The sequence below is a fragment of the Nelumbo nucifera genome, chromosome 5 (genome assembly GCF_055504915.1).
Source record: "Nelumbo nucifera cultivar China Antique chromosome 5, China Antique-T2T, whole genome shotgun sequence".
NCBI lineage: Eukaryota > Viridiplantae > Streptophyta > Magnoliopsida > Proteales > Nelumbonaceae > Nelumbo > Nelumbo nucifera.
The window spans coordinates 12,553,791-12,575,374 of NC_142653.1; the positions used below are offsets into that span (position 1 = coordinate 12,553,791).

General features: G+C 38.6%; 1 protein-coding gene across 1 annotated transcript; it reads right to left on the reverse strand.

Annotated features, from left to right (window-relative positions):
• Positions 1–5,632: 5,632 nt before the first annotated feature.
• Positions 5,633–21,226, reverse strand: LOC104605587 (C2H2 and C2HC zinc fingers superfamily protein). The gene is made up of 5 exons (XM_010270415.3): positions 20,866–21,226; positions 19,657–19,857; positions 7,652–7,775; positions 6,523–6,618; positions 5,633–6,438 (listed from the first exon to the last, which is right to left on the reverse strand). Exons 1-5 carry the CDS (start codon positions 20,872–20,874, stop codon positions 6,086–6,088), a joined length of 783 nt encoding a protein of 260 aa, XP_010268717.1. The 5' UTR covers positions 20,875–21,226; the 3' UTR covers positions 5,633–6,085.
• Positions 21,227–21,584: the final 358 nt, after the last annotated feature.

The following is a 21,584-nucleotide window of genomic DNA, read 5'->3' on the forward strand; positions in this document are numbered from 1 at the left end:
CTTTGAAACGTTGAATCAAACGTTCCAAAGTGGTCAATAAGGCTGGCTGGTTTTAATTTGAAAGCGTGAGATTAGAATCCATGGGTTACGTTGGTGGGTCTCAATAACTCTCAACGCTCTAACATTTATTATTGTATTCGAGTTGCATGGATTCAAACTCAAAGCAGGCAAACTGATCAATGAAGATGGATGTCGACCTTCATGATAAATCATAATATAATTAAAGGTGTTGCCTTTATTGTTGTGGACTGTAAAAGAGCCAAAAAGGAGAAGAGGGGATAATAGTAATAGAGAGTGGTTGTAGGAATAACTTTTTGGAAAGACAAGTAATGTCGAACTCAGAGGAGACCCACATGAGATCCTGTAATCATCCATTATTTTCTTCTTTTTGAGGGAGGGGTGTGGTGCAACATCATCATCATTGAACTGAATTGAACAATCTTTTCCTTTTTCTTTTTGTTTCCCCCTTCACTCTAAAAAGGGAGTTTGTTGCATTTGCATAGTGCATACATACATGGGTGATGGGCTGATGGTGATGGTAGTGATCATATATATACATCTCTCGGTCATACTTTTCATACCTACGTATTACATTGCATGGTTGATGTCTAGAGAGAGTTTCCTTTTTCTTTTCACTGTTCATTTAATTTCTCCATGTTTGATTAATACAAAATATATAGCGTTACAGGGAATGTAAGGAAAAAAAAAAAATTCAGGCTTTTGGTGTTACGCGCATAGTCTATGAACTGGTTTAAATTGGCTCAAAAGAAAAGAACTGGTTCTGGCAAGAGTACAATAATCTTTCATGCATCCATGTTTTAATTTGCAGTCGGAGATTATTCATTTCTCGTTAATATAGGAGTGTCAATCCAGCACCACACCAGTTCTTCTGTCTAAATCTGTTTGACGTTAAAAAAGGGTACACCTCCATGCTTGACTTGGCCGATGACGGACCTGATCACGTCTCTTTAATCTTCCTGAGTTGATTCAAGAATATCAACGAGTTGTAGGCTTGTAATCAATCAAATAATTGTCAAATTGACGAGTAGACTTGCAAGTTGATTAGTTACCCAACAATAAATCTCTACTAAATAAAGTGGTTGCATGTCAATATATAGACTTAGAATCGATTTTCTAACATCTGTATAAATAAACAAATAAACTGCAGGAAGCAAGCAAATGAATAGATAAGGATGATGGGTGTCATCGACCAATGGTAGTCGGTAGTAGAAATGAGGGGTTTGGGCCAATACAAGGTGGGTTTGATCTTAAGTCCATGTTTGTTGTGAGAATTAACTATGATGAATTTTATAATTCTAAAAGTCAATTTTTAATTGTGATGTATGAAAATCATCTGAGCTAATGATAATTCTTTTGGTGGGACTAGCTCAAAAATTATTTGGGGATTAATTGATTGTATAATATTTAGCTCAAGATTTATTTTTCAAAAGTGATTCTTTGGAAATTGGAACAAACACATGCAGCTAGCTAGAAAGGGTTTAAGAAATAAGAAACATAAATGGAGAAAGGGTTATTTCAGTTATACATTTGTTTTGGAGACTTGCTAATTCTGAGCAAATATGATGTGTATCAGTGTATGTATGTAGCCTTTTGAATATTTTGTTGGAGAGTTCCACATAGGAAAACTCTCTCTCTCTCTCTAACACAAAAGAGCCAATGAATAAGTTGCTGGATTGATGTGAATGTGGATAAAAGAAAAGTAATAAAACAAGGAAAAATGGAAAACAGTAAAAAGAAAAAGAAGAACGGTAATAGGGTCAATTAACATTAAAAAGAAGCGTATTGTCGATGTCATCAGATGTAACTCATGACAATACAAGGCTGCACAATGTTGGCGGGGCATACATGGGTTGTTGAATAGATACAAAACAGCTCATTGTAAATATATAATGATGTCGATACTTGCTTTAGCTTCATCTTCCAAACCCTACCATGTAAAAATATTTGTACAAATGTTTTTCTCAACTAGCGGAATGCATAAACAATTGTTCAAGGTATTGTTTTTAATTTATCTGGTTAGACGTGTACACAATTAGTCCAGGCGGCCATACAGACAAATGCATTAGTTGCTTGAATTGCAAACCAACATTGAACGAGTCTCACCCTCTCAATCAAAGATTGCCTTTTTTAACCCAACCTCTTCAGGAAAAAGAAAAAAAGGCAGCACCACTAGATTATTTTCATGCTCACTTTTGCTAGCTCCATTTAAAAAAGGAGAGAATGCTCCTTTCAATGGTGGATAACTCCATGCCACCCGTTCCACGGTTGAATGCATGGGCATTTTCTCATCTTACGACTTGATGATTTGTGATTATTTTAAGACTCTACGTTATTGTTGTTGCATGCTTTGCATATTATATTACATTTATATGTATGTGGTCGTGAATTGTGAAAATCCAGATGACCAGATCATGCTGATTGTTTGTCTAACAACCCTGTAACAGATCCAGATCGTCTTTATTCACGAGGGAAGAGGGATTTCAACTCCACATATCATGAAAAGTTTTTTTGCTCCCCTATTTGAGGAATTAAACAAAATCAAGGCTATTTGTTTGCAGTTCAAATCTGAATCAGATAAATTTTTTTTTGCCTGATCCAGTTTTGCATCCATTTGTTTATAACTATGATCTGTTAATACAAAACTTGTTTTTTTTTTGGGTCATTTGCACTACCATGCATCCCAAAAATTGATAGAAAATTTAAAACGGGGAAATCATCTTATTTCCTACTTCACTCTACCTTCATTCTCATTCATATAAGGTGGGTGGATATCACATCATTTAAATTCCAACCTCAATTCTTTCAAGTTTCAATTAAACAAGAGAAAATCAAATCTGAAGCAAAAAAGTAAACCATAATATACACTCACCTTATTTGCATTTCTATACACTTGAACGAATGCAAACGAAATTTACACTACAAACAAACAGAGCCAGGAGAGGCAATGGTGTAGTCTGCTCTGCACGTCTAATTTATTTCTTGATTACTTCAAAGTTAAGGCTTGAAACTAGATGTGATTCAGATCGGAATAGTTTTTACTTTTTTACTTTTATTTATGAATATATCCCATCGGTACCGGCAGTTGCGATGGTTCTCATCTATTCCAGCTGTTCAGTGTTTAGCAAAGCATGTACTGATTGGTGTTGGTGTGGTCACCGGTCAGTAGTGTCTATGTGTGTGTGTGAATGCACGCACATAGGGTTGACGGCATGCAAGAAAGCAAATGATGAAAAAGGTGGGATGCCCCACCAGTGTCTCCTCCACCTGTGTCTTCTATCCAAAATTCTAATTCTAATAAATAAAATAAAAAGTCTGAAGAAGAAGGAGAAGACAAGCTAACAGCCACATGCTATTCTTTTGACTTCTTCATGGTCTTGCCGGTTTCTCTGACTAGTCAAACAACTTAATGGATGGCTGATATTTTATATTGTATATAAAACAGCACGTGCTAAGTTCATTTTGTTCATCGAGTCGAGTCAAAACGACTCAGCCGAGTCTTGGGACGTGGAAACAACGTGTTTGCGGTTAGGTTATTAACAAGAAAAATAATGCCATCTAATTAATCATGCGTGGTCTATCGTGGCTAAAATAGTAGCCACGTGGCAAATCACAACTTTTATTCCTCAATGACGATCCCCAGATATCGGTGCCCTCTATTTTTACCAGAATGTATCCTTCCTGTTACATGTCATTCAAATTTCTATCCATTGGAGTTTCTAATTGCACCCAAATTTTACAGGTAAACGTATTTAAAAAATGATGCTTGAACGACAATAGCTGTGTTTTGCCATGTGGTCATACAAGTTAATAAGTCAAAAGGTGACATCATCTCGCTTACAACTTCTGACTGAAAATCAGATTTGCTCCTCACAGCGCACTTCACACCAACCTCACATCACATCTAAAAGGTTTGTGTGGGGCACGCTCTGTTCCAATGCAGGACTGTGATGTGCTATGAAGTTGGTGCGAGACATGCTCTATGAGGAACAAATCAAGATTCTTCTGACTCCTATTTCCAGTGTGAATAGGCAAATGCAAGAGTTCAAAATGGGCTGAAATGCAAATTCTAGTTCACTTTTGTTTCAGGTTTTATCTTTTACTATTGTCTGTTCTAGAGGAAAATGATGTGATTCTCAGCTTACATGGAAAGAGAATGAAGGCAAGAGAAAGGTAGAATACACTTTCTATTCGTTTTTTCCAGATGAAAAATTTATACTGTTGGAGCCCATAAATGTTATTAACTTGCAACGAGTGTTTCTGTTGACCTAGGCGGTTGGACCATTTGGCTCAAGAACCATCCAGGCAACTGGTTCCATTTCACCCTTAACCTGTTTCTTAGCTTAAAAACCATTGACTTGGTCAGCAACTCAATGACCCGGGCAGTTAAACCATCAACTCAGACAGCAGTTTTTAAGCATTTTTATTTTAATTATTTTTTAATTATTTTTTTTTTTAATTTTGGAACGGGCTGTTTGTTTCAATCAGACGTCAAACTGTTGACCCAAACATCGGTGGCCAAAGCGGTTCTAGTTCTGGGTTGGTTTTTAAAACATTGCTAGTATTGCAATGCAGCCCTAATGAGTAGGGATGATCATGGTCTGGGCCTGGGCCTAGGCCAGGCTCAGCAGATAATAATAAGGCTTACAAATCAAGCCCAGACCCAGGCCTGAGACAGGCCAAGCCAAACTTAGGGATATGACAACTAATAGTAAAAATTTAATTATTTAAAAACTTTAAATTAAATGATGCACAAAACCTAAGCCAGGGCAAACTTAGCTAGACTTGGACCTAGCAGGAAAAATCAGATTAGCTGAATACATTAGTTATGTAGGATGTAGCGCATAGAGAGGTTGAATCAAGTCCCATGCTTTTTATAACTAGTGTGGAGCAAGGTTTAAAATTTCAATATGATATGCACCATTTTGAGCTTATCATATCATATGTTCTTGTAAATGGTATGCCTTTTTCAAGGCACTTTAAGAAAGTTTTTTTTTTTATATATAATTAAATAACATAAAAGGCCACTCTGAAATTTTGAAGAAAAAAACTAAAAAATATAAAAGAGTGAGGTTTAAATAGGGACGGCGATTTCCCCTATCCCCATTTGGTACTTTGCTTCCCTGACTTGATGGAGTTGGGGATGGAGACTGCAGGAGTTGATTGTGATATCCAACGGGAAAGCCACCCCGTTGGGGATCAGGGATGGAAGTTCATTTTTATCCCCACCAGGGATCGGGGTCGGGGTCAGGGAGTCTGGTCCCTACCCCATTGCCATTCCTAAGTTTAAAGTAACGATACAACCCTTCCATCGTATCAGGGTTTGTTGATAACTTGATATCTTAAATTTTGGTGCAGAGCATTATTATTGATTCCACAGTCTGCTAAACAGCTATTTTGTTGATTTATGAAAGCAATTGAAAAACCAAAATCCAATATAAGGAACATCAGCGCTATGATATGCACAAACTAATAACCTTGTAAGCATGGCAAAAAATTACACGGTGTTTTGGTTAATAAAGATCCCTTAGGCTAGCATATCACCAAAACACCACTGATACGTAGAGACAAGTTTTTTATTAGTAAATGGAGATAATTCTTCAGAATATGGAAATGTGGAAATAATACTCGGAAATGTATCTTTATGATGTGAGAGAAAAACAGTAATATTTTTACTTTAACGTTGTGTTTGGTTTGAAAGAAAAAGTAGGGAAAGGCAGGGGAATCCTATACAAAGTTTGTAAAAGTTTCCTACCTATCAAACCAAACACAGCCTAAAGGGAGTATGTTCAAGCAATAAGTACAGGGAAAAAAATAGAAATAATACTAGGAACTGTTTTCTTCATGATGCCAGAGAAAAATAGTAATACTGTTTTTTTTTTCTTTAAGGGGAGTGTGTTCATGGATGGATAAAGAAATCCTACCCTATCAATTTTCTTTATTCATATCGCAACTTTCACATCGAGAAAGACATACCAATTTAACTTGCAAGAGAATTGGAAGGAAAATATTTTAAAAGCATACCTCCTCAACAAGCATTTGACTGAAACGGTTGCATTTCTAATTGTCAGTATGACTTGTAAAGGCCAAGCAGAGGCTTCTCTCTCTCTTCCATTCGTTTTCTTGCAGCTTCCCTTGCTTTAAGTGCAGCTTCTTCCTCCTTAGACACAACCTTTGGCTTCTCATCTTCTCTTTTTCTCTTGTTGACAGCTATTGATGAGGTGGCACCTTTAACGGATCTCATGGGGTTTATAGATGCTGAAACAACCAACCCTGGTGGAGGCCCACTGTGAAGTTTCACACCTTTATCTTGTGCAACAGGCCCATCCACTGACGGTGGCTTTGTTGAAACAGGCTCTTTTTGTTTGGTTATCGATGAAACATGTTTGTTGAATGCCTCTTCCTGTGTCACCCATTTGCCTGGTTCACAGGTAAGCAAAATACCACAAACTAATCAAGAAAATGCATTCAAGATAACACAAAAAAGAGTAAAGCAATTAGTACCTATAGCATCCGAATAGTAAAAGCCGGAGTTTGAGTCATAGTAATAGCCAGTCGCTTGGTTGTAATAATAACCCAAAGAACTATCATACTCCCACCCTGTCATCATTCAAAGCTGTTTCAGTCTGAATAGTACCCCATATAAGAGATCAAGAAATCAAATAGATCATACAACCAAGACAATAAAAAAAAAGGCAAAGCAGAAAACATAGAAGCACCATTTAAATCTCCCTAGCTCTACTCCAAGGTCAACTAGGGTGGTTGAACCATTTGATCCAGAAACTGGTCACTATTTCGATTCAATTTACAACCTGGGCTGTTATTTTGCCAAAAAATATGTTGAATTGGTCACCAAATCACTGATCCAAATGGTCTAGCCACCAAACTGTTTGACCCAGAAAATGGTTCATGGTCTAATGCCAAAATACTGAAATTATTTTTAAATAACTAAAATAACAAAAAAAGAGAGAAGGATTGACCTATTGGAGAAAAAGAGAGCTGAGAAATTTGAGAGAGGAGGCAACCACCCCTACCCCTTTTTCTGCTGCTGCTTTTTTCTTTTTCTTTTTTCTTAGCTGCCTTTTTCACTCTCTTCTCTAATAATACATATCACCTATGTATTTTCGTAATGTAACCTAATATTCTTACCTAATGGTTAGGATACAATACACAAAGGACACCAAAGCACAATTTGGAGATTGGATCATTCTTCAATCCATAGAAGGACCATTCCATGCAAATGGTTCAGCTCAAGTTAAACTGCTGACATATGGATGATAGGTGATAACTACAACTAGAGGGAAGGAGGGCAGAAGAATATTAGACTACCACTAAGAAAATAAACCGTCTGAGCTCAACATCTTTCTGCAAAAGGCATGGTTTTTGGCAGTTTCTGGGCCAAACCAATACAAAGCCTGGTGATTTGTTGAATAACTTAATCACCTCTCCCCCCCCCCCCCCAAAAAAAAAAAAAAAAATCTTATGTGCTACATTTATTCAAAGGTCTATAAAAAATACTGATCATCAAGGAAAAAAGAAGAAAGGAGCTTGCATTTCAACTTAGAATGAAACAACAGATACTAGAACTATTAATATTACCATCACTAGAACTGATAAAAGAAATATATATTACCATCACTAGAAGCCACAGAACATTTAGTTGTCTCTGGACTCTCATGAGATTCTATAGCATGGGCACTAGACTCCCTGGACTCTCGAAAAACAGCTAAATCTTTCTGATAGCTGCGCCTAGCTTTCTGGCAAACAAATTCATGAAGAACACCATTAACCACATGTATATAAAAACTGTTCTCAGAAAAATATTCAATACTTCAGTTGCTTATTTGCACAAATATTCTCAAAATGAGAAATTATATATTAAGTCAAACATCACGCGTATGAATAAAAGAAATAGCAAATGATTACCCAGACACAAGGATGTTCAACCGTCTGTTGGTTCCTATGTTTTATTTTAATAAGTGAAATTAAATAAATACAATGCTACTTATGCATAAAAGGTTAAAATATGGTTTTTCTTGTCATAGATAAATTCCATCCTGTAGACATATATGAATGCAACATGTCCATAAGTGAGTGTAGCAGAGATGGGGATGCCATGATGGATGGCAAGAGTAGAACGGATAGAAGTGAAAATAAGTGCATCCATTAAATAGATAACAAAGTGAGGAAAAATCTACTTGGATGGTTCAGTCACATGCATGGAAGCATCTTCTTGCCCCAGTGATAAGGTTTACTCTGATGCAAGTTGAATTTTAGAAAATAGCTAGTGGGAGGCTGAAAAGGATGTGGACTGTGGTGAGAGAACACCTCAGAACTTGCAATTTAACAAAACCATGGCCTGTAATAAAGTGGAATGATATGCACCCGACTCCAAAGAGTTGGGGTAGAGGCTCTGTCAAGTTGAGATAATCATGCATGTTGTGAATTTCCACCAATGCTCGAGGAGTCTTATGTAGCAAGTAGTGCATTAAAATTCCCATAACCCATAAGTAATTGCACATTTCATTATTAATGTGGTGAATGTGTAACCTATTCAAAAGCATGTTGGTTATCATAGGGGGCCATTATCCAATGTTGGTCCTAGCTATCTTGGGTCTAGGAAGGGATGGAGTGGATACAGACCTAACCTATGGCATCATTTGTATGAAGTTCACCCTCAGACTTGAACAACATTTTCACACTTGTCAACGAAAAGTTTTACCATGACACCAACAAATGGCCCCTATATTGATGATAATATGTTCCTTAAAAAATGATGCAGAGATAAAAGAATAAATAAGGAACAGTTTCAAATAGATATTACCATTACTAATACCCATAGTTTTCAAGGTGCCAAGGAGAGGCTAAGCGACAGGGGGGCGCCTTGTCGCCTAGTCACCTAGTCGCCTAAGTGAAAAATACATAAGAATAAGAAGAATATGATGTGGAGGAAGAAATGTGTTGATTAGACAAAACTTTAAGTTTTTCCCTTACTTATTGGTTAAAGTTCTGAAGTCTTTGAGGGTTCAATACTGCAGTTAACAATGTTTGTGTTCATTAAACCCTAACAAATAAGAAAATAATAAAAAGAAATTAGTTTATAAACACAAAAAATGAATATTTTTGTTTAACAATGTCTATTTTATAATTGTAATCTCAAAAAAGTAACAATATAAAAGTATTTTATAAGACAGTATACAAAACTGCTAGATGACTGGGCGAGGCGAGCCTCCAAGGGTGCCTCCTTGTTCTTTTGCGTCACCTTGACAACTATGCTAATATCTTTTGCGTTCTCTTGCTATTTTGCCACCCATCTTGATCCTTTTTTCCATGTTTCTCATGTAATTTCCACCCTTCAAGATTAATTACCACAATTTTGTACTTATTAAGTCAATAAAGTTACTAGTCAAGTTTTCATTCCAAAAGAAAACAGAAAAAAAGGGTTAGTTAGTAGCCAACTTGATTTTCATGTCAAATGAACAGCTTAATTTGGTAAAGAACTAACACATTGAAAACCTCAACAACTTGAATTTGCAGAATCCAATGTTAAAATGCAAATTTGCAAAATAAGACAGGCTGGGGCAGAACAAGGAATTAAGGTTAAGTAGCCTTGGATCTACCTGTCTCCTGTCTAGCCAAAGTATCGGCAAATGAATTTGCACATCTTTTCACCCATTGAATTTTCACTTCCATATTCTGAATTAACCATTTAATCCTTTTCTTTCATTATTGAATATCCAATGACTTGGTCCTTCTTTTAGGAGCCAATTAACCACCAGCTTTGAATCCCCCTCGATTATCAACTTCTTAATATTTAGAGAGGCTGCCTTTTGGATTCCTTCCACTGCTGCCAAAACCTCAGCTCGAAGAGAGTCACCAGTCCCAGCAGGTCCCAAATATAGAGCCACCACTACCCCTCCTCCCTCATCTCTTAAAACTCCACCACATCAGAGGGATCCAGTCGACTGAAGATGTTGTCAACATCGGTGCAGATTCAGCCACCACTTTCCAATTAAGCATTATGTCAACAACTGAGAATGAAGAAAAAAGATCCATCGTCCTCACTCAATGAGCAACCTTGATCATGATAATGTCTATGGTATCATCTTTGCTTCTTTCTTTCTCGGCAAATATTCTAGAATTCCTTTCCTCCCATAACACCCAACAAATGGCAGCCCTAGCACATCTCCACAATATCCTACCCCTCTTTTTTGGCAAGCTGAAAGGAGAAGAAGTAAATAATCCTTGCAAGTGATTTCGGGGAGTCCACTTGCACCCGAACAAGGAAGAAAACCAATCCCATATGCAAGAGGTAAAAGGACAGGAGATTAATAAGTGGTGGCAAGGCTTGTAAGGGACCTGTTTGTAGGGGGAGAGGTAAGAGGTTTTATCTCTCACAGTCCGACTGTATTTAATGTATTGTATCTTCCATTATATTAATTAATAAAAGGTTGAGTTATTGATCAAAAAAAAAAGTGGTGGCAAGGCTCACTGTTGGCTTTACATAACACACACCATTGTGGAGATAGGCACATGTTTGGTCTCCTTCATTGAAGCATGTTATAGGTATTAATTTTCCCTAGAAGAGGCTCCCAACAAAAGGCCCCAACTCTCGGAGGAATGGGATGGCACTAGATCTCTTTAATCACAAAGGATAAACTAACAATGGCCAATGAAGGAGACAATGCTTTGAAAAATGAAGTGCAAGAAAAGGAGCCAGCCAAGGAAAGAGTCCAAATTTTACGATCTTGATTCAATGGGTCCACCAAAACCCCAGAAAGAATATTAGTGAGTTTGCCACCCCATTTAAATCACCATCCCTAACCCACCTTCTAAATCACAAATCCCAATCCAACCCAGAATTCAAATCAAAGTGAGAGAAAAAAGAGGAGACACGCTTATTCTTAAATTTTGAAAGAGCATATAGAGAAGGAAATTGATCTTTCAATGGAGAACCCCCTACTCAAAGATGTTCCCAGAATTTGACATGATTCCCATTACATACCTCATACCTGATAAAGGGGAGGAAAGCCGACAATAATTTGTTGATATCTTTCCAAGGAGAAGCCCGGGAAGCCCTAGCCAATGTACCAGAGTCCCACCCATTTGCCGAGAGCCCGTGTAACACTCTACACAGTTGTTACCCAAAGTTTTTCTTTTACCATAGGGAAGCCTCCATAGCCATTTCCCCAAAAATGCTAAATTTCTTTTTTCAAGATTCCCAATTCCCTAATGATTTACTCTGGTTAACCTGTTCCCAACAAACTCTGTGATCTTTTTTTCCCCTCACCTGGCTCCCACAGAAAATCTCTCATCATCTTCTCCAGTGTCCTAGTCATACTTTTAGGGGCCCTAAAGACTAACAGATAATAGACTGGAAGATTAGCAAGGGTAGTTCTAATGAAAGTGATCCTTTCACCTGAAGAAATGCAGCTCTTTTTTCCAGCTAGAAAGTCTCTTAGCAAAAAACTCTCCACCACCAAGTCCTAGAAGTTGACATACCTAGGGTTATGACCAAGAGGGAGACCAAGATATTTGATTGGCCATTGTGCTATTTCACACCCCTCTTAGTTAGATTAACTCCTGCTGTAATACAACTCTTGTCGAAATTGACCTTAAGATTTGACACATGTTCGAAGAGTTGAACTACAACTTTCAGGTTTCTAGCCCAGTTTATATCATCCCCTTGAGAAAAAGAATTGTGTCATCCGCGAATTGTAAATGAGTACCTAGCACTTTCTCCCTACCTATTCTCCATCCTCTCACCAGATTTCTTGAGTCAGCCCTAAGAACTATTTTTACTTAAAGCTTCAACAATTACTGTGAACAAAAATGGTGACGAAGGGTCCCCTTGCCTAATCCCTCTGAAGGCCTGAAAAAAAAAATCCACCACTTTTGCATTGACTATAGTTGAATTATGACAAGATGATAAGCATCCAATCACCCACTTGCACCATCTCCATTGAATAATGGAGATGTGTCATTTCTGGTGGATGGGTGTTTAATTGTTGACATGAAACCTACTAATATTGAGATTCTAGCAAGTTTAGGGTCATCATTATTGAGTACTATAGCCCATCAAGGTTTTAAATAGGTGAACTCCTTAAGAATATGGGAATCATGAAGAGTCTCACTGATGTACTGTTAGAATAATGTTAAAATAACTTAGTTGCAGATGTTAGGGTCTGTTTGGCTAATTAAAGTGTTTTTTATTTCTGTTATGTCTGTTATTGTACTCAGGGGCACAAGGGTCTTTTCCCTTGTTATTTTTGTCGCCCTATATATAGTAAAATAAAGACTGGCGCCGCCAGTACTGTTACATTGCAAAACCTTCTCTCTTCTCTTCTCTTCTCTTCTCTTCTCCTCTTCTCTTCCTCTTATCTTTGGCCGGCCACACTGTCAAGATGGTATCAGAGCGGGAATGCTGATTAAAGGAGAGCAGATCGATCAACCCTACTTTCAAGAGAAGATTGATCAACCCAAAGAACAGATCGAACAGACTAGCAGAACAGAAATCTGATTATGGACTACAAAATAGCTACAACTGGTACAGTTCTCCCTATTTTTCTCTTCTTTACCCTCCTTGGTCATGTGCCGAGTGAAAACCCTATGAATCTGGGGCGGCTGAATGCTGTCGAACCTGTGTAACCCCAGTTTTCTTGGATCGTGTGATCCTGTTCATGTGTTAAGACAACTGTAGGTCAAGGATGACCTGTCTTCTCAATGGTTTGAGTTGACTATAAGTAAGAAGGATCTCTCCTGCTGATTAGTGGTTGTTAGACATTCTGGAATTCTGGTAGGTGGGGACTGTTAAAACTATACAGGTCTGAAATCTGCCGAATATTACCTCAGTTTTTGTCCGAAATTTGGTACTGTTTGTGCTCAACCTGGTTGTTAAACCCAAGTGTGTGGGTGTGAACTGAGTGGAGCATTGTTTTGTGGAGTAAGGAGGAGTCCTAAGTCCGGTGTTTGGGACTGATTAACTGCTTGACCATGTCGACTGAGAATTCTGCTACTTCAGAGATCTTAGGGAGCCACAATGGAGTGAGTGGGGGAATGGATATGAGCTTTCCCATGGCTGTTATTCCCTTTGATGGTCTGAATTATCTTGAGTGGTATAGGGGAATAAAACTCTACATCACTGCTAGGGGGAGAATATGATACATCAATGGGAGAGTAAAGGAATCGAAGTATGGAAGTGCTGAGCATGATAGGTGGAACCAAGAGAACAGTATGGTGATGTCTTGGCTCTTGGTTTCAATGCTGCCACAAGTAAGGAAGACTTTTATGTGGGCTGAAACTGCTTGTGAGATATGGGAACAAGTGAAGTCCACTTATTCAGAACAGAGACACTATGCCAAGATATATCAACTACAAGCTGAATCTTCTACTTGCAAGCAGGGGGAGAGGAGTCTCTTGATGTACTATTCTGATTTGACATCAATATGGAAAGAACTTGATCACTATCAGAATGTGAATTGGAAGTGTGATGAAGATGCAAAGGCCTATAAGTCACTTGTATCACAACAACGAGTGTTTGCCTTCCTCCTAGGGCTGAATCCATCATATGAGTCCATCAGAGTACAGATCTTGGGTAGTAAAGACTTGCCATCAGTCCAGGAGGTGTATGCCTTGGTGCAGTCAGAAGAAAGTAGAAGAAGTGTGATGAATGGTGTAGAAGGAGAGTTAGTTGCCCTAGCTGTCCGGGGAAATTCAAATACAAATGTCGGAGGTGGCTTTAAAAGGGGTGACACTCAGAAAAAATCAGAAGATAAAAGCAAGCTTTGGTGCACTCACTGCCAGAAGACACGACACACGAAAGATACATGCTGGGATCTCCATGGAAAACCTAAATGGGCACAGGATTTGGGTAAGAAGTCAGCAACGGATCAGGGCAAGAAACCAGGCCAGCAGAATCAAAAAGGTATAACTCAGCTAATATGGCATCGACAGAGACTAGTCCTTCCGTAACTCAGGAGAGACATCTCGGTTTTGACCTTAAGGAAGATATTATCAACTCCTTCCGTGAACATTTGGAATTGTATGGTAGGACTCTCCGCCAGGTGGATTCTGGGCCTACTCCTTCTACCTCATTTGCCTCTACATCAGGTAATGCCACAACCTTCCATGTGTCATCTCATACTACTGATTCTCCTTGGATTATTGACTCCGGAGCCTCAAATCACATGACCGGTAAGTCAAATTTGTTTCAGACATATAACCTTCTCTCTGGGAGAGATAAGGTAAGACTGGCTGATGGTTCTTTTTCTACCATAGCTGGCCGAGGCACCATACCTCTCCCACTTGGCCTTACTCTTCCTAATGTCTTGCACGTTCCGAAATTACCTAATAATTTGTTGTCCATTAGTAGTCTTACTCACTCTTTGAACTGCTCAGTCACTTTTTTTCCGTCTTCATGTGTGTTTCAGGATTTGACCTCGGGGAAGACAATTGGTAGAGGAAGCATGGTGGATGGTCTCTACGTGTTGGAGAATAATGCTGGTCTAGTGGCGACTGAGTCCACAAGTTCGTCAAGTGAGAGTCAGGCCTATTTATGGCATAGTCGTTTAGGTCATCTTTCTTTTGAGTCGTTAAAAGTTATGTTCCCAAAGTTGTTTGAGTCCTTGTCAGTGAGTCAGTTACAGTGTCAAACTTGTCAGTTGAGTAAGCATTGTAGAAGTTCTTTACCTTTACAAAATAAAAGATCTGAATTTCCATTTCATATTGTTTATTCTGATGTTTGGGGCCCTGTTACTCTACCTACTGCGGCTGGCTATAAGTAATTTGTTACTTTGATTGATGATTATTCTCGATACACTTGGGTTTACCCTATGCGATCTCGAGATGAAGTGCCACAAATTGTGAAAGATTTTCAACGCATGGTGTTCACTCAGTTCCAAACGGAAATTCATATCTTCCAGTCGGACAATGCAAAGGAATATTTCCATAGTGATCTCACGAAGTTCTTTGCTTCGAGTGGATCACTTCAATGAAGCTCTTGTACCAGGACACCCCAACAAAATGGTGTGGCTGGACGAAAAAACCGTCACCTTCTCGAAGTTGCTCGTGGCTTGCTGATTCATATGAATGTGCCAAAACAGTTCTGGATGGATGCAGTATTGTGTGCGACATATATCATCAATCGCATGCCCTCTCGGCTACTAGAGTATAAGGCCCCACATCAGCTCTTGTTCCCTACAGCCCCGCTGTCCACCATTCCGATGCATGTTTTTGGGTGTCGTTGTTTTGTCCACAACCTGTCACCTACTCGTGGTAAACTTGACCCTCGGACTATTCCTTGTGTTTTTCTTGGTTACCCTTCATCTCAAAAGGAGTATTGTTGCTATGATCCCATTGCCCGCAAGTACTATGTTTCCATTGATGTCTCATTCTTTGAGAGTCAACCGTTCTTCTCGGTTTCTCCTCAGGGGGAGAGTAGGGTTGAGGAGAAACAAGCGACGACTCAGATTCAATTACCTCCTTTACCCGATCCTCCTCTGTTCCGGGTTTTTCATCGTCGCCATAAGAGCCAACAGAGTTCAAGAGCCATGGAGCCGGACACTATGCAACCAACATCATAGGATTCACCCGAGGCAGATCCGTCTCATCAGCCAGGTACACTTGCTCCCATTGCTCCTTTAAATGTTGATTCCCCGGTCACCAATGATCTTAATATTCCTATTGCTAAGAGAAAGGGTGTTAGATCTTGTACCACTAATCAACCTATCTCTAATTTTGTGTCCTATGAGCATGTTTCACCTTCGTACCGTGCCTTTCTCTCTTCTGTGGATAGTGTCCCTGTTCCTAAGACCGTGGCAGAAGCTTTGTCAAAACCTGAATGAACAGATGCAATGCAGGAAGAAATTGATGCCTTACACAAAAATGGCACTTGGGGGTTGGTAGATCTTCCTGAAGGGAAGAAACCAGTGGGGTGCAAGTGGGTGTTCACAGTGAAACACAAAGCTGATGGAACTGGTGAAAGGTACAAGGCTAGACTGGTAGCAAGAGGCTTCACACAGGTATATGGAGTGGACTATGCAAAGACTTTTGCTCCAGTAGCGAAGATGAACTCTATCCGGATTCTCCTTTCCTTGGCAGCAAATCTTGACTGGGATCTTCACCAATTGGACATCAAGAATGCCTTCTTGAATGGTGACTTAGAAGAGGAAGTGTGCATGACCCAACCCCCAGGGTTTTGTGCCAAAGGCAGTGAACAAAAGGTGTGCAGGTTAAAAAAATCCCTATATGGGTTGAAACAATCACCTCGGGCTTGGTTTAGTAAGTTCCATTTAGCAGTCCAATAGATGAGATTCAAACAATGCCAGTCAGATCATACCCTGTTTGTGAAAAGAGGTGAAGGTAAAATTGCAGCTCTTATTGTGTATGTGGATGACATAGTGATCACAGGAGATTGGGAGGCTGAAATCCAAAGACTAAAAAAATTCTTAGCCACTAAATTTGAGGTGAAGGATCTAGGCCCCTTACGATACTTTCTTGGAATTGAAGTTGCCCGCTCTCACAAGGGCATCTTTATTTCCCAACGGAAGTATGTACTAGATCTAATAGAAGATACAGGCAAGTTGGGGGTAAAACCATCTGATTCACCTAATGAACCTAATCACCATCTGGGAGACAGTCAGGGAGAGTTTTTGAAAGATATAAAGATGTTCCAGAGACTCGTGGGGAGACTTTTGTATTTGTCTATGACCAGACCTGATATTGCCTATGTAGTGGGTGTCCTTAGTCAATTCATGCACAGCCCGAGGACAACTCACTTTGAGGCTGCAGAGAGGATCTTGAGATATCTCAAGAAGTTTCCTGGAGCTGGTTTGTTGTTCCAGAAACACAGTCACTTAAAAGTGGAAGTATATACTGATGCAGATTGGGCAGGAGCAGTCAATGACCGAAAGTCTACCAGTGGGTATTGTGCCTTTGTAGGAGGAAACCTTGTCACATGGAGAAGCAAAAAACAAAGTGTGGTGGCTAGATCTAGTGCTGAAGCAGAGTATAGAGCGATGGCTCATGGGGTTGCGGAAATCATGTGGATAAGAAATCTGTTAGGTGAACTGGGTTTCGCAGTAAGCAATCCTACGTCACTCTACTGTGACAATAAAGTTGCCATCAATATTGCTGCTAATCCAGTTCTGCATGACGGGACGAAACACATTGAAGTGGACAAGCATTTTATCAGCATTTTATCAGAGAGAAACTTGAAAGTGGAGAAGTGTGTACACCATATGTCAGCTCGGAAGAGCAACTTGTAGATATCTTCACCAAAGGTCTTCATCATGTGCGACACAAAGATTTGTGTGACAAGTTGGGCATGATTGACATCCATGCTCCAACTTGGGGGGGAGTGTTAGAATAATGTTAAAATAACATAGTTGCAGATGTTAGGGCCTGTTTGGCTAATTAAAGTGTTTTTTATTTTTGTTATGTTTGTTATTGTACTCAGGGGCACATGGGTCTTTTCCCTTGTTATTTTTGTCGCCCTATATATAGTAAAATAAAGACTGGCGCCGCCAGTACTATTACATTGCAAAACCTTCTCTCTTCTCTCCTCTCTTCTCTTCTCTTCTTCTTCTCTTCTCTTCTCTTCTCTTCTCTTCCTCTTATCTTTGGCCGGCCACACTGTCAAGATGTACTATATTAATGTAGTCCATGTTGTATTGTATCTCTTATTTTATTTATTGTTATTTCTCTTTAGCCCTGCAAGGGCTTTTTTGTAAATATCCTTATTTCATTAATAGATATATTAAGGCTCTTCGAGTAGGGTCGAACTATTGAGTTTTCACCCCATAATTCTGTCTTCTCTCTGGTACTAACTGCTTATTTGACAGAAATGATTGTTGAGAACCCATTACGATGATTAGGAGGATATGATCATTGATGAATGTTAATTTTAAAAATCTTCGCATAGTAAACCAGTATCTAAGCATAACCTTTTCTGTTCTTGTCCTTTTGAGAACATTAACATGAATGATTGAATTATTAATTCATACATACACACAGCTTAAAGATGGTTTTTGGCACCACGATGTTTCAAACTGAAACACTTCAACTTGAATAATAGTGCTTCAAGCTCATCTCGGGACAGAGAAAGAGTGACATTTTGGCACTAAACATGGAATACATTATTTTACTATTCTTTCAAACACATGTAATAGTGCCACATGGGACAAAAGCAGGAACTCCTCCAGATTCAAGAAACATCAAATGACACTTCTTCCATTGCCCCCTATGAGCATTGGATGTTATTTTATTTTATTTTATTTTTGCTTCAATTTTGAAAGTTGAGCCACCCCTGTTGCACTGAAACAGTAATACTACCCTACAAGGTCCAAGACTCTAAGTAGGAGGAGGAAAGGGACACAGTCCAAGTATGGACTGCAACATAAATGTAAGTCAAACAAACAAGAAAAGAAATTACAACACAATGTTGCCCTAAACTAAGACCAAATACAAAGTTTTGAGCAATGTTTTAAAACGCGGAGGCATGACACGAGGCGTTCCACTATCTAGACGCGTGAGGTGTAGTTCATAGCGCAAGAGGCGTAAGCCTTCTCAAGAGGAGGGGGTTAGGATGAGGATGAAGAGGAAGGGGGGATCTCATTTTTTCTTTATTTTTAATGAAAATCTTTTATATTAAGAAGAATAAAGATGCATAACACTAGTTGAAAGGGGGGTCTTGTTGAAGAGGAGCAAGACCCCCCTAAATAAAAAAAAAAATTGGGCTGCATCGAAAAGGGGGCAGGGGGGGGGTCTGGGGAGCAAAGCCCCCCAGCCAAAGGGGCAGGGGGCAGACCACTTTCTTTCCCTTTATCTTTTCTTCCCTTCCCTTTCATTTTCTTTTCTTTTTTCTTCTCTTTCTTTTTCTTTCCCTTCCCTTTCTTTTCCTTTCCTTTTTTTTTCTTTTTTTTTCCTGTCTTTTTATATCATATGTGCATGAGGTGTACGCCTCTAGCACGCCTCATGAAAAAAGCGCAAGAGGCGTACGCCTCAGAGGTGTCAGTGCCTCTGGCATATGCCTCAGGGCGTTTTGGGAGCACCTCCAGGCATTTGCCTCCCATGCCTTTTAAAACACTGGTTTTGAGTATTCACTCCTCTTCCTAGGTTAATTTACAAGGTATCAGTTGATCTTGGTATCGGCTGAACAAGCAATTCAGCCTGAACCCTGCCAATAACCATGGCAGTCTGTCTTCAAACCCTGCACAGAAGCTGCTATTTCTGCTCAGGTTTTGTTAAGAATATAAATTTTTGGATTGATATCATTGAACATATCATGAACTTAATGTAGGATTTTGAAATTAAAATTTGCAAAACAAAACTTACAATGTCAACAAAATGTGAAAGCAAAGCAACTACCATAGAACCGATATATGAAAATGTCTCTTTTTCTTTATTTAATTATAATTATACATTTTGTCAAATTTAGAAATGAAACAAATAAAAAACTTCTTTGACCATTAAAGGAGTAGATTCAGGTTTACTATCTATCCATTGTAAGAAACTATGGTTCAAACTCAGATGGTTTATTCATGCCAATGAGAAATTCCTAACAATTGATCACATTGTTGATAACGTATGAATCCTTAACAAAAAAAAAAAAAGAATATTTTTAACTGTCAAAAGACTTACTGCTTCAATTTGTTCAAGGGCACGGGCTGCTTCCTTCTGCTCCTTCTCCTTAGCAGCATTCTCCTTTCTCATAGAAGCAAGTCTCTTGGCAACATTATCCTTGTGACGCTGACCAAGCTCATGAGTTCTAATGCTCATAGGATTGTTGGCTATGTAAATCTTGCAAAAGTCGCACCATTTATTACCCTGACTAACCCAGTACTGGGTATAAAAAAACAGAAATAAAAGAAGATTATCTTCAGTCAAACAACAACAACAACAACAATTATAATACACATGGAAGAGAAAGATAACCAAAAAAGCAATAAAAACTTCAAAGAAGCAAAGCTATACAGTTACAGTACACATGTTAATGGGCTAAAAATTAGCACCTGAAGTTCTCCATTGTGCAAACTTTTGTGGAAATATATCAAAACCTTTAACTAGATATGACAACAGATAAAATAAGGTCCTTAATAAAATGAAAGTAAGTCAGCCTTTGAAACTAATGGTTGTGTCTGACTAATACTACACCATCATGACAGCAATCAGAATCTTAAACTTTTCCTTTCTGTCATATTGGGTAGAATTGGGATAAACTTCTGCTTCTAAAACAAGAATTTTCTTTTAGTTTTCTAAGTACAAGAATTTGAAGGATGAGTTTTGCGCCCAAAGAAGTTCTTTTGTAAAGTTTGCTTCTGATATCTGCTGAAGCACTCAAAAGTATTAGTTTGGGGCAAAAAGAAAAAGGAAATAATTCTGTTGATATCAAATTGATCTTCATTTGCAGGAGCACCAGAAAATCACTCCAAATGGAGTTATCCAAATGTCATCTTTAGAAAGAAGTGTTATATCTTCATAAGCTCTCAACACCAAAACGCATGAACTATGAATAAGTATAGGCTATTACTCATTTAGTTCTGTGAGAAATAAAAATGTGGCAAACCAGTAATAATTTTCTAAATATAAGTTATACAAATGTCCGCGTGCGAACCAAGTGAAGAATAATTGATGTTCTGAACTTTAATAACCTTAATAGAAGGGACTAATGTGCTATTCATACTCATAACCTGAACCGAGCTAGAAATAATATGTACCCAGTACTAATAAATAATTTTGTTATTGTAATTATATTAGTTACATGAAATCAAGATAAATTTGCAAAAGCAGAAAGAAATTGCATGAATACATCAAAAACATCTCCAAGCAAACAAGCAAGAGAGGGGGTACCTCAGTCATGGCTGCGAATCAAAGCTTTTTCCTGATATTATAACTATGAACCCTAATAGATAGGAGGAACTTCGTCTGCAAATTCAAGTTATGGAAGCAAACAGATCTACTACAGGTCCAAATCCTAATGGCTACGGCTACGATGGAGACGAGAGCTCGTCCGAGTTTCACCTTCCGCCGCTCCGTCGCTTGCGACAAAATGCCTTGCAGTTCTGCTTAGCGAAAATTAAAGCTTAATTCACAGACAACTCCTATTGTATTTAGGAGTAATGACACTTAGCCCCCAAAAGTAAACAATGTTTTTGCCATGAAGAACCCTCCTGCTTCATGGGGTTACATATTTATCACTATTATCTCCCGTGAATGATAAGGGAGATATTCCCAATAAACCTGTAATGTTTTGTGGGTAAACATGTGAGGATAGCTCGTGGGTAACAGATGAAAGCCCCTAACCCCCACCTCCAAACCACCATGGTGGGGATTTTATCCCAGTCTCTCTTACAAGTTACAACGAGTCAGAGATCCAAGCCAACATCAGTTTGGAAGATCCCTCCGAATTTATGGATTCCATCATTCTTTTTTTTTTTTAATTTCGTCAGTTAACTTTGGTTAATTTCGTCTTAACTTGTTTTTCTTAACTTTCTTTTAACAAAATTTATCAGAAATGAGAATACCTTGAAAATGACGTCATTAATGTCTTAATAACAATTTGTGCCTTA

Coding starts and splice junctions, on each gene's coding strand:
- LOC104605587 (XM_010270415.3), bottom strand. Junction 6,619..7,651: donor TTCTGTGGCTTCTAGTGATG/GTAATATATATT, acceptor GAATGATGACAG/GGTGGGAGTATGATAGTTCT. Junction 6,439..6,522: donor TTACTATTCGGATGCTATAG/GTACTAATTGCT, acceptor CCTGTGAACCAG/GCAAATGGGTGACACAGGAA.